The sequence below is a fragment of the Budorcas taxicolor genome, chromosome 20 (assembly GCF_023091745.1).
Source record: "Budorcas taxicolor isolate Tak-1 chromosome 20, Takin1.1, whole genome shotgun sequence".
Lineage (NCBI taxonomy): Eukaryota > Metazoa > Chordata > Mammalia > Artiodactyla > Bovidae > Budorcas > Budorcas taxicolor.
The window spans coordinates 18425611-18450526 of record NC_068929.1 but is presented as its reverse complement, the minus strand read 5'-3'; the positions used below and the strand labels follow the sequence as shown (position 1 = coordinate 18450526).

The 24916-nt window shown below is 41.7% G+C and overlaps 1 protein-coding gene across 1 annotated transcript in view; it reads left to right on the top strand.

Moving 5' to 3' along the window:
* Positions 1–14954, top strand: part of RGS7BP (regulator of G protein signaling 7 binding protein) — a 106844-nt gene extending 91890 nt beyond the window's left edge. Inside the window, exons 5-6 of the mRNA XM_052659154.1 lie at positions 1853–1923; positions 14863–14954. Coding sequence (XP_052515114.1) covers positions 1853–1923; positions 14863–14954 — 163 coding nt within the window. The remainder of the gene's footprint in view (positions 1–1852; positions 1924–14862) is intronic.
* Positions 14955–24916: the final 9962 nt, after the last annotated feature.

The following is a 24916-nucleotide window of genomic DNA, read 5'->3' as shown; positions in this document are numbered from 1 at the left end:
ACAGAGTGGCAGCAGAACTGCCAGGAGACGTGGGCTCCCAGCCTCTGCTTATCCCACTCCATCAGCCTTGCATCTCCATGGAGATGCAAGCCGAGTGCTTCCTTGGGAAGCAAGAAAGTCGAATCTATATACCCATCACTGCTCACTCACCAGGCTGGGTCCCAAAATTTCCATTTGTTTAAGGGAGAATAACTCAAAATCGTGCAAAGATGCCTCCAGGAGATCTTCAGATTTCAGGTGTGTGGGATGGCCTATTTAGTGGCCAGTCGGGAGCTGAGGCATCTATCTAGTTCACAGTTTTCTGAAGAGCTGTCTTCTCTACCTCTCCTGGGATTTAGCTGATGGCCCCTTAGTGGTCAAAGCGTGTTAATGCATTTGTCTTTACAAGCGGTAGCTCAAGGCCAGAGACAGTTTCTTTCTTGGGAAGAAGAGATTCTACAGTGATTCTATTTCACTTGGGAAACGGAAGCAATAACAATACAACCATAATCACATCTTGATGCTAAAAATTCCATTCTTTGAGACAGAGAGGCATCAGCCCCTTGTTTGTTGGCCTTCACACTGCTTTCTTGTCCTTTGCTACTAATGTCCCCAGAGCCAACGTGGAGCAGCTGAATGGACGCTGGGCAATTCCACCGAGAGCTCTGTGTGTGTGGGGTTGAGTCATTGACAAGATAATCAACATTTTATTTTTTTATTTTTAGAAATGTAACACACAGTGGCATTTATAGCCATTGTGGTTTTACTTTCAGATTGTAATATAATTCTAAAGCTAATTACCAAATTTCTGTGTTTATAGAAAATTGAAGCATGTGGTAATTATGTGCTATTAATAAAACTTGGACTTTGTATAAGCTTGGAAATCCAACAATTCAAACAATAAAGCTGGTTGGCACGATTTGACAGAACTATAGACAAATGATGAGGGAGTGATTTCTCTTAATTTATAAAGTAGAAAATGCTTTGCTCTATTCCCAGGAAGAAAAACCTGCCATGGTCAGGCTATAGTCCATCAGCAAAGCCATTTTCGTTTTCAGAAACCTTGAACAAAAGCACTAATCAAGTCTTGTAAGCTTGTCAGACAGCAAGCTATGGCGGATAATAATAATAGGAGAGTCCACCCCTCAGCACTGGCAGTGTTTCATTTCAGCCTCAAAATCCAGATTCTGGTCAAAGGAGATGGGAGCGAGTGGGAGAAGTAGGCACGGTAGACCTGTTACGGGAGAGGGCTTCCTTGCTTCTCCCTATCACGTTGCCCTAAGAGATCTGTGGGTTTCAAACTGGCCTGCACTTTAAAATTACTGGGAGGGCTTTTTAAGAATATTCCAAGTCAATTTAATGTGTTGACCCTTGGAAATGCTTAACACCTGTGTTCCTCTGACTCTCAGTCGAGTAATGAGAGGCGACGGAGTGAACGCACAGCGAGGACGGCACTGGGACCACATGAGAACAGCATTGCCCAGCCTCAACTCCGCCCAGGGCACTCCTGATGCCCTAGTTGCGTGTCCTTCACCTGGCCTTGGAAACTGAAGTACTGTCCTCGTTACCAGAGGCTCGTCTCTCATCTCAGCCAGGTCCAGCTAACAGCAGAGATGGAGGGCTCCTACTAGCAGAATGCCCTGTGGAAATGTTTGTCAGAGTAGTTCTCATTCCTTCAGAGCCAACCCAACGCAGCTTTTTTATTTCTTCTTCTTATAAAAGCAAAATAAATGCAATTATTTGCCTACTGGAGGCTTGAACTGGTACACTTAGGCACAGACTTTGTCCTTCAGTTGTGTCATAGAACAGATGGTTGGAGATTGCGTTTCCAAAATGTACAGCTGATTATTTTTTCTTTTTATCAATTTTACAGAGACATGCGAGAAATGAAAAACCTTTTAAGCAAACTCAGGGAAACTATGCCTTTACCACTGAAAAATCAAGGTGAGTCTTGTCATTCCTTCTTGAGGCAGAGGATGTTTTTCACACGATAACCTTGGGTCTTGTTTCTTGAGAAATGAAAGCAAGTGTTTTTTACACAAACAATAGAAGGCACTGAGCATACATTTGTCTTTCCTTGAGAAGATATGAGAGAATAGTTTATCAGGTGAAAGCAGTTTTGTTCTGAGGGGCGCAGAGAAACACAACTGATAACAGACACCTCCTTCTCTGGCCCTGTCAGTCGAGAGCATGTATTCATTGTTACCTTGTTACACCGTGTGTGGCAAACACAGAAGGGCTGAAGACTTGACCCTTGTCTTTAAGAAGTTCACAGCCAGCTTCCCCAGTGGCTCAGTGGTAAAGAATTCGCCTGCCAATGCAGGAGACCGGGTTCCATCCCTGGTCAGGGAGGACCCCACTTGCTGCAGAGCAACTAAGCCTATACTAAGTCAAAACTGCAGAGCCTATATTCTAGAACCCAAGAGTGGCAACTACTGAGCCTACGTGCCCTAGAGCCTTTGCTCGGCAACAGAAGATGCTGTGACACTGCAAAAAGCCTGTGTACCACAAGGGAAAGTAGCCCCCACTTGCCACTGCAGCAACTGCAAAGACCCAGTCAAAATAAAAAAAATTTCTTTATAGTGGAAGAGACTTAAGAGCACCTCGGAAGGAAATGCTCTGCCATCCACATGTTATCTAAACAAACTAACAGTAATAACTAACATATCTTGCCACTGTGATTTTGTATCCAGTTCCAATGTGTGGGGGTGTTTTCTACATCAGCAAGCAGTTATCAGACACTACTTGGGTGTCCTGCAGCTCAACTGATTTCTGACACTTACTAGAGATAGCATCAGATTCCACAGGTGAAGGGTTCAGTAGTCCTAAAAAACTGTCTCCCCCCGCCCCCAAGTTTAGACCCCAGGCCCAAGCCCAGGTTGTCATCTGAGCTTCTGTACTTCTAGCTAGATTGGAGGGTCCATCATTGGACCCACCATAGGTTCAATTAGTTCACTAATTGAGCAGCTCACAGAACTCAGAGAGAGATTTTACCTACCAGTTTGCTGACTTATTACAAGATATTAACTCAGGAGCAGCCAGATGGCAGAAGTGTGGGCGAGATGTGGGGAAAGGGTGCAGAAATTCCATGCCCCCTTCAGGAGGGCCATCTTCCCAGTCTCAGAAGCTCTCCAAACCCTTTCCTTTTTGGTTTTTCTGGCTACTTCCTAAACTTCCAATGATTGATTAAATCATTGGCCATTGGCAATTGGTTCAACCTCCAACCCCTCCCCCTACCTAAAAGTCAGAGATGGGATTGAAGGAGAAGGCAATGGCACCCCACTCCAGTACTCTTGCTTGGAAAATCCCATGGACGGAGGAGCCTGGTGGGCTACAGTCCATGGGGTCGCTAAGAGTCGGAGACGACTGAGCGACTTCACTTTCACTTTTCACTTTCATGCATTGGAGAAGGAAATGGCAACCCCCTCCAGTGTTCTTGCCTGGAGAATCCCATGTATGGAGGAGCCTGGTGGGCTACAGTCCATGGGGTCGCTGAGTCGGAGACGACTGAGCGACTTCACTTTCACTTTTCACTTTCCTGCATTGGAGAAGAAAATGGCAACCCACTCCAGTATTCTTGCCTGGAGAATCCCAGGGACGGCAGAGCCTGGTGGGCTGCCATCTATGGGGTCGCACAGAGTTGGACACGACTGAAGCAACTTAGTAGTAGTAGTAATCCTCCAATCACAGAGTTGGTTCTCCTAGCAGGTGTTTTCCCCAAATCACATTATTAACCTAACAAAAGACATCTTTATGGCTCTCTAAGGACATTCCAAGAGTTTTAGTAGCTCTATGCCAGGAATAGGTCAAAGATCAAATATATATAAATTACAGTGTCACAGCGACTAGTCTAAATACCTTAGATGTATTAACTGTATTAACTTCTTTAATTCTAATAACACCTTTGAGGGAAATGCTATTCACGTTTCCCAATTTACAGGAAATTGAGACACAGGCCAGCTAACTTGGCCAAGGCCAAACAGACTATAAGTAGGAAGTCTGGGATGTGATCCCAGGCAGCATGTCTCTAGAACTATCCTATGGGAGTATACACTCTAACACAGAGAGGGAAAGGGGATATTCACTAGGATGTAAGTTCTGTGAGGGAAGGGTCTCTGTATGCTTCCATTAACTGTTTTGTCTTCAGTACCTAGAGAAATGCTTGGAACACAGTAGAGTAACAGCCGGCACAAACAGTAAATGTTTGTTCAACCTGCACCCAACTTTGCAGCCCCAAAGTCTGAAGATAGGTACAAAGGGTTAGTCTTAACCACTTTCACTAAGACATGTGGCCAAGAGCAGTCTTAAGTGAAGCATCCGCTTCAGAGAGTGGTACATGCAGGGTGGGGAAAGAGTTTGTAGGAGAAGGAAAGATCCCCCTCCTGTTCTCGCTGAGCACAGCCTCAGCAGGAGGGAGGGCAGGTTGCCTCTGAGCGAGGAGGGAGAGGATTTGGCGGCAGAGCTGGAGCGCAGCTTGGCTCAGGGAGCCGTGTGGCAGAAGGTGGAGAGGTGGAGGTGAGAACACAGAAAAATGTGGTGTGACCCGAGCTGCAGGGGAGGGGGGGCGGGTGTTGGAAAATAAGAGGCAGGAGATGCGGTGCATCAGGTAGCTGCAAGGACCCCCGAAGGGCCTGCTGACCCAGGCTTACTGCCTTGGGCTGTGGGTTATGTTTGAGAGGCCTTGTAGGGTTTTCAGGAAGTGGTGTTTTACTCCAACTCATGGTGGTGACGAGGGCCCTGTGGACACAGCATGCAAGTTTGCTGCTAGAGGTCAGCATGGTTACAGCTAGCCTTGGGTTACCATGCTGGCTCTGCCATTTTCCTGGAAGAAGTTGTTTCCCTTCTGAACATGTACGTTTCCTCATCCATGAAAAAGAGATCAGGTGACCTACTTCAGAGAGTTGTTGTGAAGATTCAATGAAAAAACGCAGATCGCATGCCTGCTACTAACTTACAGAGAGGAAGTGCTCAACCAGTGCAGTATATTGTTATTATTATTATTTTTATTTACCAGCTGGCCCACCAACCTAGCTCAGGAAAACTCCAAATCATCATCAAATAGAATCCCTGCTTCTGTTCACTCTGAAGCCACTGTGTGTAACGTCCATGAAAAGTTGACCTTGAGCCCATGAAAAGTTGACCTTGAGCCCATGAAAAGTTGACCTTGAAACTGCTCTCCAGAATATTGATCCCAGAGACTGGATTTGGGGCTCAACTCTGAGCTTCTTAATATCCTCAGCTTCTTAATATGTAGACAAGTACCCCCACCAAGAGCACATGGGCCTCCTCTTGTACTTGCTTAGAAAGATGACAACCCAAGGCCCCCCCCAGGCTGAATTTCATGGATTCCATGTAACCTATATCTGAAACATTCCTCCTACAATTAATAAAAGTTCATCCAAAAGTTTTTGCTTTAGGCATTATTGGAAGAACAGATATTTTATTTATTTAGGACATTTTTATAATCATAAAAGTATAATATAATAGAAATCTTTTCTATAACTTTATTACTTTTATAAGCAGAAAAAATAACTACAATTTTAAAAACATAATAATAGTAGTGAATGATTGATATTATCAGCGAAAAGGAAAAAAAAATCTGAACAAGGGACACCCAGGACTTGAATCCTAAATCCATTTGGGACATGAAAAGGAAAAAGCTAGGAGATAGAAGGTCTTCTTCAGGAGGGAGTAATGCTGTATGATTTTAAAATAATTTTTTCCCAACTTTAAACTTTTAATTTTGATTTGGAGTATAGCCAATTGACAGTGTTGTGGTAGTTTCAGGTGAACAGTGAAGGGACTCAGTCATACATGTACTAAAATAATTTTTAAAATTCAGTGAAGTCTTATGGGAAATTAAGGTTACTTCATTTGGGGGAGAAAAGGGAACCCTTAGCACATGAAGATGCATCTCTATTCTGGGCATGTTTAATCGGTCCTTACAGTATGATGGAGGGCTCATTAAACACACCCAGAACAGAGATCAGTGGTTCAGATGGTAAAGACTGTGCCTGCAGTGCAGGAGACCCATGTTCGATCCCTGGGTCGGGAAGATCCCCTGGAGAAGGGAATGGCTACCCACTCCAGTATTCTTGCCTGGAGAATTCCAAGGACAGAGGAACCTGGTGGGCTACAGTTCATGGAATTGCAGAGAGCAGGACTTGACTGACCACACTGGGAGTGAACAGTGGAGAAGCAGGGATGTGAGTCTCCACCAGGGGTCTGAGAAGGCCTAAAGGAAGGAGAGAAGGTATCTGGGAGTCACTCTGGGAACATGCTTTAGCAGAGGCATAGGGCACCATTTTAATGAGCAAATCAGCCAGATTCCTCGCTCTGACTGCATACACCAAGGTAGAGCACAGGGGCTGTCCCATTATCTTCCTGGAACTCTGTTCAGACAATCTTTTTATTATCCAGGTCTCATCTAAGCAGAAAGTGGTGTGGGATGACATGTGGAAAAATGTATTCCAGTTCTTTTCTGTAGGACCTTATTTTCACAACATAATTCTAACTGGATGAAAAGCATTATAGAAAGCCATCTGTTTTCCTTCTGCCTGTGTCTTTTCTCTTTTTATTCCATTTACATGTGTGTTTGAAGCAGAGAGAAAAAGGAATAAGATACTGCCCCGTTTCCCTACTCAAATCCTGACCATGTAGAAATCCCGCTAGGCAAGTATGTGGGGACCCACCCTGGAACTTCTTTGATTGCCCTGCTCTCCAAACTCCGTGTGTGTGTGTGTGTGTGTGTGTGTGTGTGTGTGTGTGTGTGTGTGTGTTAGCTGCTCAGGTGTGTCCAACTCTTTGCAACCCCATGGACCATAACCCGCCAGGCTGCTCTGTCCATGGGATTCTCCAGGCAGAATACTGGAGTAGGTAGCCATTACCTTCTCCGATTTTCCTGACCCAGGGATGGAACCCAGGTCTCCTGCCTTGCAGGCAGATTCTTTATCATTTGAGCCACCAGGGAAGCCCTTCCAGACTCTATCCTGTCCCTCAACTTAGAAACTCTTCCTGTTGATTTTAACATTTCAAGATTTAATCCTATCATCTCTCCTTCCCACCACAATCAAAACTTGATTTAACAACAATATGCTATAAATTGACTTTCAGTGACAAGCAAAAGTGGCCAAGAGCAGGAATTGTAATGGTTAATGATTATGCCTTCATTTGAGATGGGGCCTTTACCTTCCCATATTTTGTTTAAGACTGGAGACAAATGTGTGCAGAAGAAGAGGGAGCCTGCCTTGCTCTGCCCCAGCTCCTCGCAGCCTCCCCGTTTCCTGGCTCTCAACCCGCTGTCCTTTCCTCTGCTTCAGCGCCTCTCCTGTCCTACATTCTGGGTCACTGGCAGTTCTGTAGGGAGCTTCATTAATTATGAGAGTCTTGCTGTGTCAAATGGATTACAAATGGAACCACCTGTGGAGAGCCCACAAGGTTACTGACAAAGGCTAAAAGGAGACGGGAAAGTGAAGGACAAGCATCTTCTAAGTGCAGGCTGTAATCAAACAAAGCATCGCAGAAGTAAATTAAGCCTGAAAGACAGTTTCACCTTTTCCAAAATTCTGACTTCACGAATCCTGTGCGGCGTTGTCAGCACATTCACTTTTGCCTAAAATTCGGTTGGTGGTGCCACGCATTCGAGTCCGTCTCGAGTGGATCAGTCAGGACTTGCAGCTGTTCTAGAATGGGTCCTCTCCAGCAGCCGTGTGTGTGTGTGTGTGTGCGCACTTGAACGCACATGCCTGCATGCACTCAGTCCCTCAATCATGTCCGACTCTTTGTGACCCCGTGGGCTGTAGCCTGCCAGACTCTCCTGTCTGTGAAATTTTCCAGGCATATACTATAGCAGGTCACCATTTTCTATCCAAGGGATCCTCCCAACCCAGGGATCAAACCAGCATCTCTTGTGTCTTCTACATTGCCAGGCAGTTTCTTTACCATTGCACCACCTGTGGACAGTCCTGCTCCAGACTAAACCAGGTCCAGGAACAGTTCCCCCATTCTCTACAGCCCTGCTCCACTCCGGCGTGAATATGCATAACTGGAACCCACCTAGCCACGGTTGAGTTCTCTGGCATGGGGCTGAAGGACATTGAGCTGTTATGCCACCTGCTAGCCTAGAGATGACCTTGTTGGCCCTTTCCCAGGGCCTCATTTAAAGACTTTCTGTGCTTCAAACTGAATATCACTCTGGGCAGTTTTACCAGTTATCCCAGATTCTTTGCAATCTGTACAACATTTTGCCCAGGATTCAGTGTGACGTATGCTATGCCCCTCTCTCTCTCCTCCAATCTAATCCACTCATCACTGATCATACATCAGTTTCTTAGTACATTACTCTAATTATGTTGAGCCTCTACTCACAAATTTTAAGTGTCTACACATTGTCGAAGAAAAAATAGATTTATCACCTCAGCATTCTTTGTCCCCACCATCATCCAACATGTGATGGTCACCCGTGATGTGCCAGGTGCTGGGGATCTCTCTATCCCTAAAGCAGGGGCCCCTAACCTCTGGGATCTAATGCCTGGTGATTTGAGGTGGAGCTGATGTAATAATAATAGAAACAAAGTGTGCAATAGATGTAATGCTCTTGAATCTTCCTGAAACTATTCCACCCTAGGCTGTGGAAAAAGTGTCTTCCACGAACTGGTCCCTGGTGCCAAAAAGATTGGGCACCACTGCCCTAGAGGCTCTCCATCTCAACAGGACAGAATGGGAATGAGAATCACCTGGGAAGCTTTTTCAAATGACATAGCCATCCCTTGCAGAGATTGTGATAGAGCCCTCAGGGCATGGCACGTGAATTCTGGAAACACACACACTATTGGAAAGACCAAAAAAAAAAAAGTGTTTAGATGCAACAGTGCCATAATAGTTAGTAAAGGATGCTACAAGGGCAAATTGGATTCTCACCTAGTCAGATTTTAGTTACAAATTGGGGTGGAAGAGATGGGAGTAATTGAGAATTGCTTTTTGCAAAGTGTGTGAGCTGAGATTTTTTATGATAGACCAGAATTAGCCAAAGAAAGAGATGGAAAGAAGACAGTCTAGGCAGAAAATTCTAAATGTGTGAAGGCATCTGGGAAGATGACAGAGCAGGGGATTTTGATGAACTACAAGCACTTCATTAATTGGGAAAGTGGTTAGAAAAGAGCCTTCAGAGAGAGACTAGAGAGGTAGGGGGGCTATGTTATTAAGACCACTCTATTTCATATTAAGATGTTTGGGCTTTATCCTGGTTACTGGAAGGGTTCAGTTAGTAGGCAAGTATGATAAGCCAGGTAAGAAATGCTTACGATCTGACCTAAAGCCAGGGGCTTGGAGAAGAGGATATGGCCAGTTGGCTGAAATATGTTAGCAAAGCAGAATCAATGATGAAAACTGAGTTCAGATTTGGAAAGCAGAGTGAATGATGGTACCCATCACTAAGGTAGAACAGAGCGGTACCAGCAGAGATAGAGCCCAGGACAGATGGAGTTCTGATTGTGGGGACACTCCAAGACCAGTGCTCAGAGCTTGTGGTGGATGTACATGCCTTCTGTTGGTGTGAGACATGGGAGCTGGAAGGGCAGGAAATTCAGGTGTTAACACAAGCAGCATGTAGGTAACTGAAGCCCTGAAAATACTTGAGACCACCCCCAGAGAGTATACAGAGAAGAGCTCTGAAATACCAAAATTTAAGGTTAGAGGGAAAAAAAGAAGAGTTTATAAAAAATTGATATGAAGCTCAGCATACTGGAATAAGAACGTTGCAAGGAAAAAATGGCTCATAGTGTGGGGCAATTCAGCTAAATAAGAACTGAAATTACCCATAGGATTTAGCAACAAAGGAGTCATTGGTGAGGTGGCCAGAATCAGCTTTCTTGGAATTGGGGGCAGGCACAGAGCTTAGTTAAGGAGGGTTGAGGAGTGAGTGAGTGATGAAGAGTTGAACAGCAAGGGTAAATTTATTGTCTCATAAAGAGTTGCTTATAGAATTGTGGATGCACAGGGTTGGAAACAGACAACGTTCCAAGGGCTATGAAGGTGAAAGTGAAAGTCACTCAGTCATGTCCGACTCTTTGCAACACCATGGACAGTCCATGGAATTCTCCAGACCAGGATACTGGAGTGGGTAGCTTTTCCCTTCTCCAGGGTATCTTTCCAACCCAGGGACTGAACCCAGGTCTTCTGCATTGCAGGCAAATTCTTTACCAGCTGAGCCACAAGGGAAGCCCAAGAATACTGGAGTGGGTAGCCTTTCCCTTCTCCAGGGGATCTTCCCAACCCAGGTTTCGAACCCAGGTCTTCCACACCGCAGGTGGGTTCTTTACCAACTGAGCTATCAGGGAAGCCCAAGGGCTATAGCAATTGTTTATAGAATGAATGCAGGCATGAAGGTAGAGGCACAGAGCAATCAGAAAAGACTTTTCTGGATAGAAGGAGATGGCATATGTGAAGTCAGGGAGGCGAGAGAAGGTATATGGCCTTATTCAGGGAATTCTCAGTAGTTTTGTTTTACACTAACCCTTCTTCATATGCCTTTCATTCCAGCTGGACTGGACTGTTTACTTAGACCCAGTTCAGGCTCCCTTGACCTCCACATCTTTGTTCACACTGCTCTCTTCATCCAGAACGCCTGCCCCCTGCTTCACCAAATGTCCAAGTTCTCCCCATCCCTTTTGCCCTAGCATGAACACCAAGGCCCCGGGAATCTTCCACAAATGTTCTCTTTACAGATGGGAGTAATTTCCCTCTGAGAATTCTCACAGCATTCTATTTGTATCTCTTCAGTGGCATTTCTAATGAAGCCTCCTAGTTACTCAAACCAAGATCCCTGAGGCCAAGGGTCACCTTTCTCTTAGGACCCATCTGGTGTTGCCCTCAGCACCTGACATAGAGACTTGCAGTTTATAGGCCTTTGATTAATTCAGTGGTTCTCAAAGTGTGGTCTCAGGACCAGAAGTATCAGCAGGTATGGGAACTTGTAAGAAATGCAGATTGTCTGGCCCCACCCCAGACCTACTGACTCAGAAACTCTGGAGGTGGGGCCGGCAATCTGTGCTTTAACAAGCCCTCAGATGAAACTGATGCTGCCCATGTTTGGGAACCCTGGAATTAGATGAAGATCTCTTTTTTTTTTTTCTAGAATAGAAGTTTCCAACTGCAGTTTCATCATAAGCACTCCTCTTGACTTAGAGAACATAGCTTTAAACTCAAACCTGTTTATTATTTGCAAACCTCATTTTCATGCCCTCTGTTTCTAACACATCATTTATGCAAAAAATCTTTTACTGGCAAAAGCAATTTAAAATGGTGTTATTGTACCTTATAGGGGACTTCAGTGTTCCTGGCTCTAATAGCACCCAAAAATTAAACATCAAATGACTGGATTTTGAATTTACTGATGACTGAATACCCTACTCTCCTTTTCTTTCACTTTCTGCTGTGCTTTCCTCCTTCCTCTTCCCTTTCTCACTTTTTATTTTCAAATTTAAAACTGTCCTAGGTTATAGTTCTTTGAGAGTATGCACTTTGGAAAAAAGACACCATAAAAGTCTCAAACATTAGCAATAAAAATAAAAGATTTCCCAAGTTCAGATGGATTAGCCCAGAAAGTTTAGAATAAATGGGGAAACACCCATTTTGCTCACATTCTTTTGACAGCCCCTCACTTCGAAGTCAGGATTTCAGTCAATGTGGAAAGACATCTTTCCTTGGCATTGAATTCATTTCAAACCATTCCAGGCAGACTTACTGCTCGGTGAATTTCAGCATTTACTTGCAGGTGTCAGCTTCCCACAGTGTAGAAAGCTGCTCTGAATTTCTGCCAAGAATTTTTTAAGCTTTGGTGTCACCTCAGCCCTAGGTGATGATCAGACAAGCTCTGGGCTATGCAAAGGTGTCACAAATGCTCAACAAAGATACCCCAAACCAGCAGTCATCCTTTAGGTAGCTGGTCCTTTGTTTAACATCTGAGCACTTCCTCATCAATTCTAGCACATCCTATTCACTTGTGTATGCTATATCAGTATGTGTGTGTGTGTGTGTATATAGAGCACTCACAAGTGAATGTTTTATATATATATATATATATATATATATATGAAAAGAAGGGTGAATGAGGAGAATTTCAGTAGCACAGAGGTTTTTTGATTCACTGTAATGAATGCACAGATACAAAGGTCAGTCTTGATACAAATCTCATAATCCCTGTGTATAATAGCTGTGTGCTTTTAATACATAAAAAAGAGGAAATGAAAGCAAATACACCACCATAGCACACACATGCCACAGCACACGCATGCACACTTTCTTTGTAAATACAACATACCAATGTGTGTAGACATTTCCCTATGTAATGGGAATGATGTATATCAAGAATTGCATTTTATAATATATAAATACCAGTGAGATCACTCCCAAATCTCTTAAATGTTTGGAGAAAGGCAAACATATAGGAAATTCAGGAAATAAATGGGAATTCAGAAAATAGATCTCTGAAGTCTCAAAGAAATAAAAATAAAACTTTCCTTTCCTATCAGTATCTTCATAGTTTTGGTGCATCTATTCCAAGGAAGTGTTGACTTTCAGTTGAACTTGAGTTTCAGGAAGCGTGGTCAGCATTCAAAGAGATACCGAAACCTTCAGGGTCTGCTGTATCTTTGCCATATCCGATTAGGTTAAGTTCACTGATCATTTGGTGGCTAAAGAAGTGAGAGCCCTAAAAATGATGAGAGAATATGGTTATCATTTCTTTCTGCTCCAGATATATCATGATTCATCTCTGAGAGATTCTGCTGAGAAATTAGGCTTATATATAGGATTTGACATTGCTTTCAGCGTCTTAAACTATTTGGGGCAAGTTTAACTGTTTTTAAAAAAAGAGATGTCCCATTTTTAGTCTCAAAATGTTGACATCCAGATTATAGTGAATTATTTTTCACTCTGAAAAAAGACAAAGAAAGTCCTGTTTTTCTCCACATTAGCAGAGTGTGGGTTTTAAGAGAGGACTGTAATCTGTGGAGATTGTGCGGAGAAGGCTGTGTTTAATTAATCTGATGTGCCCAGCTGGGACGCCTGTCTTCTTTCCTGCCTCCAACTTGCTACCCGAGTTCCATCTAAATGTGTAACATAGTGCAGCATTCCAAGGAACACTGTCAGCTCGGTGGGTGATGCTAATTTACAAACAAGCATGACACATGGGAGCCTTGGGGGCTGGGGAGAGAAAAGCCAGGGCACTTGGATGACAATTTATGTAAGAGGACCAGGAAGCCAGGACTCATTTTTGTTCCTGACAGTTTCCTGAGTGTCTTCTTGTTTTTGTTCAATCACTCAGTCATGTCCAACTCTTTGCGACCCCATAGACTGCAGCACACCAGGCTGAGTTATCAAGAAAACCAACTGTCATCTACAAGCCAGTTTTATTCAACTGGGGCACATTCTTCACTATATCCATCTCTTCATCTCACTCCCAATTCTGAGCTCTTTCCCAGGGCCCTGCCTCTTCAAGATTAGCATGGGGATAGGAGGGGAACATCTTAGCTTTGTTCTTGGAGAGCAGTGTAAGTGGTCCTGACAAAGCTTAGGTTTAAAAAAGTTCCAGAGGGCCTACCCTGTTGGTTCAGTGGTTAAGAATTCACCTTGCAATGCAGAAGACGTGGGTTCAATCCCTGGTCAGGGAACTAGGATCCCACTGCCATGGAGGAACTAAGCCCACACGCCACAACTAGCCAGTCCATGTGCCGCAACAAAGATCCTGTGTGGTGCAGCGAAGACCCGGCATGCAACAACGAAGACTCAATACAGCCAAATAAGTTTTTAAAAATGTTTCCCAGAGCCAACCAGCCATTTTGTTGTCCCTAATTCCATTCTGACCATATCCTAGCACTTCCCTAGTTGACAATTTACAGGCTATTTCCTTGTGGTCCTTCTCCAGCCTCTGGGACTCATACTGGCCAGTTCCACTCCAACAGGCTGTTTCTACGCACTCTCTCTGTTGAATTGCACTATTTCCCCAAAATCCAACTCATTAAACTGGATTTGATTTACAGGTTTGTTTCTTTGTTTCTCTACTTGTCATTGTACTAAAAATTTCAGGCCAGAACTGGTGAATTTAACAGCTGATAACCTTCTCCAAAAGCCTTTGTATTCAGATGCCTGGCTGTAAAAAGTGCTAGGGAAACTCTCAACAAGAAATATTTGAAACCTCTTCCTGAGGCATAAAATGAGTGAACTGAGGTAAAACAAGGTCCTATGTAAAGGAAAAATAGTTAATCATAGCTATATTATTATTAATAATGTCTCTTCTCTATGCTAGGCACCAAGGTCATCAACCAAGCTAAATGTTTTAATAGATTATTTCATTTAGCTCTCACCTAGGGTAAGTATTATTCAACTGTATTTTACATATAGGGAAAATGAAGCTTAATGAGCTTAAGCGACATGTTCAAAGTCACAGGACTAGTAAGCAGTAAACTATAGAAAATAAGCCAATTTTATTCCAAAGCACAGGCTCTTTCTCAGAAGGATACATTGCCCAGGTGAAAAACTGCCTCTAGGCAGTTTAACTCTAAGCAGTGGTTCTCAACTGTGGCCATTTGCTTCACTTTCGCCCCCACCCCAGGAGCACGTGGCTGTATCTGGGGACATTTGCAGTTGCCACAATTGGTAGGGAAGTGCTGCTGGCATCTAGTGAGTAGAGGCCAGAGATATCGCTGGATATCCTACAATGCTCAGGACAGCCCCCAACAATAAAGGATGATCTGGTCCAAAAAGTCAATGATGCTGAAGTTGGGAAACCTGGATTTGGAGGACGGTGGATTTTTAAGGCCAATCCTTAAAAAACAGTTGTTTTGTCTGTACCTCATTCAGCCTGTACATTCTATCCCATCACAGATGACAGCAGCCTTCTAAATCTAACTCCCTACCCCCTGGTTAGAAGACGGAAGAGAAGGTTCTTTGGGCTGTGCTGTCTCGTCTCAAGCTAGGCAGTTCCTCCCGGAAGCCACCACTGGGAAGACCTGAAAATATCACTGAACCTGAGGACCTCCAGACAGCTGAACCACAGTCATTGGCTTTTGACTATATTTTCTAAGCTTCCTTATTACTTTTATCCACCTCTCGCTGTCCTTTTAAATGATTTTACATTTGAAAGCAGCTGCTGTCAAGGAAAAAAAAAAAAAACAGATTCAAAAAGCAGTCTGTTTTTAAAAGGATTTTTAAAGCTGACATTGCACATGTCTGCTCCAAGCCACACCATGACAGATGCAAGAATTATGATTTTTAAATTATTTAAAGAATTTTTAAGTGTATTATACAGAGAAAAATTATTTCACGTATAATAGTATATCTGTAGCTCTTGCTGATCTATGTAAACAACTGATCACATATGAGAGTCTTTAAACATAGAAATCTATTTAAAACTGCAAAACTGTTCAAAATCCAACCAATATTAGAAATAATATTATAATCAAATATATACCACCTCAACCTATTGCTTTCTCTGCACTCATTTATGTTTAGTCTTCCATTCTGTCAGACTAAGCTTCAACAGAAAAATGTCTTAATTTACAATGTAACAAAAACCATATATGAAAAGTATTTAAATTTTGTAAATACACGATAATCCTGATACTTTCATACAGTGCATATGGGCAACTAATTTCCTTTCGATCCAATGGTGTCTTTTTCAGCTTCTTGGAGAATGAAGTAATCCAGTTAGGAAATGGTGTAGTAACATATACAATTACCCTCCAATGTAAAATTGAATATTATCACATTTTGTTCTAATTGAAATTGAAGCATGATGTCTGCATATCAGCATAGTGTTAAATCTTATAGGGCATGCTGGATTTAGCTCAGATCGTAAAAATACTTAACATTTTACATTGTTAATAAAATCTTTTTAGTTAAGCTAAGCTTGTCTCATTTTAGATAACTATGCAGATAAGACTTTTCCAACATGTACTTGGTGTCTTGTCTTATGCTTAGAAACTTACAAGCAGGACACAATAAGCAATACTCTATTCTAGAAAGAAGGAAGCCACATGCTTTGTTTTTCTGCTCACAGCTTTGTTGTGCTCTTCCTCCACTAAACTTGTAACATGGTACAGATTTTGTTATATTTTCCCTTGTTCTTCCTTTGGCCCATTTCCCAGACAGAATTTCCCATGGGTTGAAAGATCAAGCCTTTGAACTTCTTTTCTTGTTTACCATAGTCTTAAAATTCCTAAGGTCAGACAAGAGGCCCAGAATCCAGCACAATAAAAGGATGAGCTATCCATGGTTTATCCAAGACACGAATTTAATACCAACCCTATAATTTCTCAGCATTTATGTGCACAGGCATTTATATATCTACCAACATTTTGACCTAAAAAACTAAATATACCCAAGTTTTTAGTAGCTTCAGTGAAGAAGGAGAGAGGTAGAGACAAACTACTGGAATAATTATCATATTAGGTTGAATTATATGAAATTGCTGATATTTGACTGTTTTTGACCTAAAATGGCAACTGCATATAGTTCAACCTAGTATCTGCTGTTGTGGAAATTATCCTTGGAATTGTCTTCTAGTTTTTTTGATTGAAAGTGAAAGGATTGAAGAGTTGGAAGAGATCTCAAAAGACTACGCACATCTCTATTTAGATCACACCAGCTGGCTATTGGCCTTATTCTTGGAGTCCAGAGATGTGTTCCAATGACTTGGCAACTGATACATGGTTACAAGTATGACTAGCTTCATGTCAAGACATACCCTTGAAAGTTATACAAGAAAAATCACAATTTTCTAAATCAAATACTTATAAAACAGTTGTCAGAATATGCTATTGAAAGACTCCTAGGGTGACTGCTCCTTTGCAAAACAGGTAACCACTCCCAAATTTACATGGTCTGCAAGCCCCAATTTTCACACATCTGGTTTGATTCCCCCCTTTCCTGAATGTGGCTCTTTTTCACCTTCTGAAGTTTAATTCACTTCAGGTCCATTGTTTTAGAAATTACGAAGGAACCTACTCTGGCATGCTCTTCTGCCATCTCTTCCCTCTCCCACCTTCTACCATATTGAACCGTTAGCTTCAATCTAGTTCCTACTAATCCATGTACAGTTATTAACAGATAAGCCCAGTCTTGGTGTTCAGCACCTTCTTCTAAATGCCTGACCTAAATCACTTCTGCTTGGTGAATTTGTGCTCACTCTCGCCTTAGTCTCAGTGTGAAAGTAACACCTTCCGTGCAATTGTCCTTTGTACAACTGAAGACTGTTAATAAATTCAGGTCTCACCTCCATGTCTGGGGAGGGCTATAGTCGCTATTCATGGAGATGGGGATTTGTCTAATTCCCCAGCTAGGCTTTCCATATCTAAGATAAATAAATTCAGCCACCTTATCTTTTATTCATAGTGCCTGTTTCCCAGCCTTGGATCAGTTTTGTAGTTCCTGTGGACATACTCCAAGATTTATAGATCTTCTTTCACTATAGCAGGTCCTAAAATTAAATTTAGTGCTCAGAGTCCCTATAACCTACCCTGGCTCAGAGTTGCAATGGGTAATCACCATCCCCTATTAGGAATGCAGTGCATCTTGTTAGGAGCTGACCCCACTCCCCTGTTACCTACCAAAGGACTTTCTCAGGTGTAGTTCCATGAGATAACTGACTGTTTCCTGCTGGTAATTTGCTTTCAGATTAGCAATAACACTGAGCTGATCTCTAGGGATAAGGAGAGCCCATTGAACTCATTTTGTTTCATGTGCACATATGCTTGAAACAAAAAAGGATATAAAGTTTCTCTGGCATACAACCACCCATTTCACCACCCTATTTTTAATACCCTGTGTTGGTTTTCTGTTTTTTTCTTTTAGATTACAGACAATGCATGTTCTTTGTGGGAAATCTGAAAAAATACCACCAAATACAAAGAAAATAAAAATCACTTGATTCCCACCACAATCACGTTGTTTAAAACCACATTTTCAGGCTTTGAATCAGTCATTGGCTGGGCCCAAAGGCACTTTTGGTTGAGGTGTGTGAAGAAGGGCCCGCAGTAGGCGCCACTTTTAAAAATCAGTCCACTCCTGTTTCTTGCATGCGTCTAGGAGCAGATTCAGTGCACACTTCTGATTGTGCCATTGTTCAAGTGTACAAGAAGACTTTAAAAGTAGCACAGCCCCGATGCCTCCTCTAATGAAAGCTCTTGGGGGAATTCTAAAATCCTGCCAGATCATTTTGTTCCTCAGTGCGCCTGCAAGTTTGGATACTTACTGTTTGGCAATACTGCCACCTACTGGAATCTAAGCTTTATACAGACCATAAAAGCACCTAATTAATTTTAGACAGCCAGCAAATTGGCCAGATTAACAATGATCCCATGTGGGATTTCAGCCTCTGGAAGTCTCAAAATTGAAAGAATTAAGGATATCCATCCATAATAACTTCTCACCCACCTACACACATACCTTAGCAATGTCTACCATTTCTTTGTGTTCTAGAACATCACCAAATGCAGAATGCTCAACTTTCAGGTAACTACAGAAAGAATGAGAAATGGTCCAGAATAAACCATTAATATTAAATATAAGCCAAGTTATAAACCCTAGAACATAAAAGAACTGAGTACATTACAAAGATGTCATTTCAAATCTATGAGAAAAGGTTGGTTTTTAAGTACATCATACTGGGAGAAATGGCTTGCCATTTGTTGAGAGATATATTAGATCCATACCTGAAAACTGTCATCAAAATAAATTCTAAGTGAAGTAAATATTTAAATATTAAAGCACATAAACTGGCAGTATTGATGAATATGATGTAATTTTAGTGTATGTGGGGTGGTAGGAGGGGAGCTTTTCTAAGCATTATAATGAAGCAAGAAACACCAAAGGAAAAGATGGATGGGTTTGACCAATTAAAAATGCAAAATTCCTATAAAGTAAAAAAAAAATCAGATTAAGAGAAAGCAAAATTTTAAATATATGCAACAAAGAGTACAGATGTCTAATAGATATCAAGAGCTTAAATTCCACTACCTTTGGCAAGTTTTCATGATCTACAACTCCCTCCCCAGCCAAGTGTTCCCATTTTTTTCTTTTCCTTATTATACTTTTTTCATTATTGCTTGTTTAATTGTCTGTCCCCACTAAACTGAAGTTCCAGAAGGCAGCAACCATGTCTATTTTGCTTATTCTTATATCCTCAGCACAGTGCTAAACACAAAAGCAAATAGTGAAAACATATTTATGGAATGAGTGAATAATGAATGCATGAATAAATGACATTTTATGACTCAAAAAGAATCAAACTTTCCAGTAGAAAATTGAGCCAAGCATACAAACTGGCAATGTACCATAAATTAAAATAATGCACTAATAATATGAAAATATTTGAATAGACTAGTAATCAAAAATGTAAGCTATTATGATATACTCTTTTTTAATGCATCAGAAAGGCAGGAATATAAAGAATGAATGTTTCCAGGGATAGCAAGGAAATCTGGAAGTGAACATCCTGTTATAGAGCAACATGTATGTAAACTGATTCCACCTTTCTGGAAAATAATTAGACAATATATTTTTCACCTATACCAAGTAATTCCACTGTAGGGAAATTATCCTGAAAAAGTTCAGAAAACAATGACCGAAGATGTAGTCATTTATTATTCAAAAAAAAATGCAAGAAAGAATACTTATTTGGAAGAATGGGAAAAATTGTAAATAAACCCACAAAATAAGATTGATTAAATATGGTATATCCTATCAGTGGAATACTGTACACCAATTAAGCACCATACATATATTTATGGAATTATACTGTTAAATGAAAACAGAGAAGAATATCTATAGCATCATCCCATTTAAAAAATGTACTTACATATATATGTGCATTAAAGAGTCTGGAAAGATATTTGCTAAAATGTTAACAGCATTTATCTCTGGGAGGTGAGATCTGGAGCAACTATATATTTTTTTTTTGCATATCTGTAATTTCTGACTTTTTCACAATGAGCATGTAGTAACTGTATAATTTTTTCAGGGAATAAATAATAATGTTCACAATATATATTAAATTGAAAACATATTCTAAAACAGTGTGTATAGTATGACACAATATTTGTAAAAAAAAGAAAATATATATAAATATATCTATGTATGTATATATATTGATATATATGCATAAAAAGCTAGAAGGACATACACTAAAATGTTAATAGTAGTTATTTATGGGTAGTGGGATTATGGGTGATTATTTTTTCTTTTCGCTTTTCTGTGTTTTCTAATTTTTCTACAATGAATATGTATTACTTGTGTAATAAAAACTAATAATTAAAGTTTAAAAAAAAAAGAATGAAAAAGTGAGAGACTTTGTGATTCATCACTTGCAGCGATCCTACCCACCCCCTCACCCCACCCCCTTGACATGTTCCTGTCATCAAAATGTTGGCAGTGGAGACATGGAGAGGAAATAACAGGGGACCGTAACCTTTGAAGAGAAAAGAGAGAGAGAGGCAGACAAAGTGGGGTGGGCAGGAAAGAGAGAAGAAGACGAAAAGAACAGAAGCGGGAGTGGGGGGAATTAAGTGAAAGTGAGTTAAATAATTTTATTTTCTAATAAAAGGAGATGATACACATCTGAAGTTCTTCAAAAGGCAAACTATTGAGTTCAGCTAGTTGTCAAAGATTGTGCAGGATATCCTAGAGTTATAGACTTTTGTCTGAATATCAGATAGGCTGCAACAAAGTACCCCCACCTATGGCTAGCAGTTCCAAAACCTGTTTTCTAGAGATCCCAAATTTCAGGAAGACACTGGCCACTTAAATACTTTATTTCCCAGGCTCCCTTGGTTATGGGTGTGGCAGTACAACTGAATTTTGGCCAATAGCTTCTGAATGAAATTGTGCAGTTCTCTAGGCCAGAATACTGGAGTGGATAGCCTTTCCCTTCTCCAGGGTGTCTTCCCAACCCAGGGATCAAACCCAGGTCTCCCACATTGCAGGCGGATTCTTTACCAGCTGAACCACAAGGGAAGCCCCAAAATACCAGAGTGGGTAGCCTATCATTTCTCCAGTGGATCTTCCTGACCCAGGAATTGAACCGGAATCTCCTGCATTGCAGGCGGATTCTTTAGCAACTGAGTTATCAGGGAAGCCAATTTAAAGGTAACATTCCTAAGATAAGGGGCATGTCTCCCTTCCCACTAAGCTGTGAGGAAAGCATGAGGGTGGGAGCTGAAACAACTGTCTTGGATCCAGAGTTGGACACCACATGATAATGACAGAAGAGCTTTAGCAGAGATTACCTATCTCACACTGTTATCTGCTTAACTAATTAATTTCTATCTCATTGAAGGCATTAATAATGGGAATCTTTGCCTAGAAGAACTTGCTCACTAAATTAGTTATCTTCTGTAAGCCTCAGTTTCCTGAGAGTGAAATAGAAATAAGATATCAGTATTACAAAAGCTTCAACCAAACAACTGTCCAATTATTTTCTTAGAACTAAAGCTCTTTTATGAGAAAAGTCAAACCAAACAAACATTGCATGATACTGTGTTGCAGAACAGCAAAGGGAAATCTTTGAAATAAATAGTGCTTTTCAGCCAAATGGTCAATTGATTTCCATTTGCAAAAAAATTAAACTTCACTCTTACCTCATTCCAAGTTGATTATTGATATAAAAGTAAAGGACTCTGTAACAACTTGGAGAGGTGGGATGCAGAGAGAAATAGGAGGGAGGTTCAGGAGGGAGGAGACATATGTAAACTTATGTCTGATTCATGTTGATGTTTGTCAGAAAACAACAAAATCCTGTAAAGCAATTATCCTTCAATTAAAAAATAAATTAATTTAAAAAAAACAGGGGGTGGTCCTAAGATGGCAGAGGAATAGGACGGGGAGACCACTTTCTCCCCCACAAATTCATCAAAAGAACATTTCAACGCTGAGTAAATTCCACAAAACAACTTCTGAATGCCAGCAGAGGACATCAGGCACCCAGAAAAGCAGCTCATTGTCTTCAAAAACAGGTAGGAAAAAATATAAAAGAGAAGAAAAGAGACAAAAGAGGTAGGGAGGGAGCTCCGTCATGGGAAGGAAGTCTTAAAAAGAGAGAAGTTTCCAAACACCAGGAAACACTCTCACTGCCGAGTCTGTGGCGAGGCTTGGAAGCACAGGGGGCAACATAACAGGGAGGAAAAATAAATAAATAATTAAAGCCCACAGATTACGAGCCCAACGATAACTCCCCCAGCGGAGAAGCAGCACTGATGACTGCATCTGCCACTAGCAAGCGGGGGCTGAGCAGGGAGGTGCGGGCTGCATTGATTTTTAAAGATCGGGCCTGAAGACCCCAAGGGTAACCAGAGCAAACTAACTTGGGCTAGCATACCAGACCGTGGGATAGCTACCGCACGAAAAGCTCTACCATAAGACACCGCCAGGACCTCACACAGAACAAAGGACAGAACAGAATTAGCCAGCTGCAGACCATCCCCCTCCAGTGACAGGCAGCCAGAGCCGGAAGGGCCAGAAGGGGGCAATAGCAGCCCCAGAGAGACATTCACTACCAAACTGCAAACAGGCTTTTTTGCTAACTAAGACTTCTTGGGGTTCTGGACAGTCATCATCTGCCTGAGAAGGTGAGCCAGTTGTACACCCAGAAAACTGAGCAGCAGGGATGGGAGAAGCGATAAGTCGCAGCAACAGTGCTCGCCAAACACCCGAGCTACTCGGACCTGGGAAGGGCACAAAACGCAGGCCCAACTGAGTCTGCGCCTCTGAGGACTACCTGAGTGCCTGAGCCTGAGCGGCTTAGACCTGGGAGGCGCATGCAGCCCAGGGCCGGACTCAGACGGCTCCTGGCTGAGCAACCTAGAGCCTGAGCTGCGTGCACCATGAGCAGGGGCAGGCCCAACGGAGCTGAGACACTGCGAGCACACACCAGTGTTATTTGTTTGCAGCATCCCTCCCTCCCCACAGCGCGACTGAACAAGTGAGCTTAAAAAAAGTGTCCCGCACCGGCCCCTTGTGTCAGGGCAGAAATCAGACACTGAAGAGACCAGCAAACAGAAGAAGCTAAAACAGAGGGAACTGCCTTGGAAATGACAGGTGCAATAGATTAAAACCCTGTAGTTAGTACCGACTACATAGGAAGGGGCCTATAGATCTTGGGAAATATAAGCCGGACCAAAGAACTATCCGAAAATGAACTGACCCCACACTGCCGACAACAACACCAGAGAAAGTCCTAGATATATCTTCACTATTTTTACGATCATTCTTTTTTTTGTTTGTTTGTTTTTTCTTCTTTTCTTTTTCTTCTTTTTTTTTAACATTTTTAAATTTTTAAGTCCTCTATTTCTCCTTTAATTTTCATTTTTATAACCTACTATTACTTTTCCAAAAAAAAGACCCTATTTTGAAAGCAAACTTCATATATATATATTTTTTTTAATAATTCTTTTGACTTTGTTTTTTTTTCTTCTTCTCCTTTTCTTTAATATTGTATTTTTGAATATCCAACCTCTACTCTAGACTTTTAATCTTTGCTTTTTGGTATTAGTTATAAATTTTATACCTTCAAAAACCCAATCTTCAGTACCCATTTTTACTTGGGAGTGAGATTCCTGGTTTGACTGCTCTCTCCTCCTTTGGACTCTCCTTTCTCTCCACCAGGTCGCCTCTGTCTCCTCCCTCCCCCCTTCTCTTCTCTACCCAACTCTGTGAATCTCTGTGTGTTCCAGACGGTGGAGAACACTTAGGGAACTGATTACTGGCTGGATCTGTCTCTCTCTTTTTCATTCCCCTCTTTTATCCTCCTGGCCACCTCTGTCTCCTTCCTCCCTCTCCTCTTCTCTGTATAACTCCGTGAACATCTCTGAGTGGTCCAGACTGTGAAGCACACATAAGGAAGTGATTACTGACTAGCTTGCTCTCCTCTTTTGATTCCACCTCATCTCATTCAGGTCACCTCTAACTCCCCCCTCCCTCTTCTTTTTCCACGTAACTGTGAAACTCTGGGTGTCTCTCAATGTGGAGAAACTTTTCATCTCTAACCTAGGTGTTTTATCAACGGTGCAGTATAGAAGGAGAACTCTTGAGACTACTCTAAAAATAAAACTGAAAACCAGCAGCAGGAGGCTTAAGTCCAAATCCTGAGAACATCAGAGAACTCCTGACTCCAGGGAACATTAATCGATAGGAGCTCATCAAACACCTCCATACCTACACTGAAACAAAGCACCACCCAAGGGCCAACAAGTTCCAGAGCAAGACATACCAGGCAAAGTCTCCAGCAACACAGGAACACAGCCCTGAGCTTCAATATACAGGTAGCTCAAAGTTACTCCAAAACCATTGACATCTCATAACCCATTACTGGACACTTCATTGCACTCCAGAGAGAAGAAATCCAGCTCCACCCACCAGAACACCGACACAAGCTTCCCTAACCAAGAAACATTGACAAACCACTGATACAACCCCACCCAAAGTGAGGAAACTCCATAATAAAGAGAACTCCACAAACTGCCAGAATACAGAAAGGCCACCCCAAACGCAGCAAAATAAACAAGATGAAGAGACAGAGGAATACCCAGCAGGTAAAGGAACAGGATAAATGCCCACCAAACCAAACAAAAGAGGAAGAGATAGGGAATCTACTTGATAAAGAATTCTGAATAATCATAGTGAAAATGATCCAAAATCTTGAAATAAAAATGGAATCACAGACAAATAGCCTGGTGACAAGGATTGAGAAGATGCAAGAAAGGTTTAACAAGGACCTAGAAGAAATAAAAAAGAGTCAATATATAATGAATAATGCAATAAATGAGATCAGAAACACTCTGGAGGCAACAAATAGAATAATGGAGGCAGAAGATAGGATTAGTGAAATAGAAGATAGAATGGTAGAAATAAGTGAATCAGAGAGGAAAAAAAAAACCGAATTAAAAGA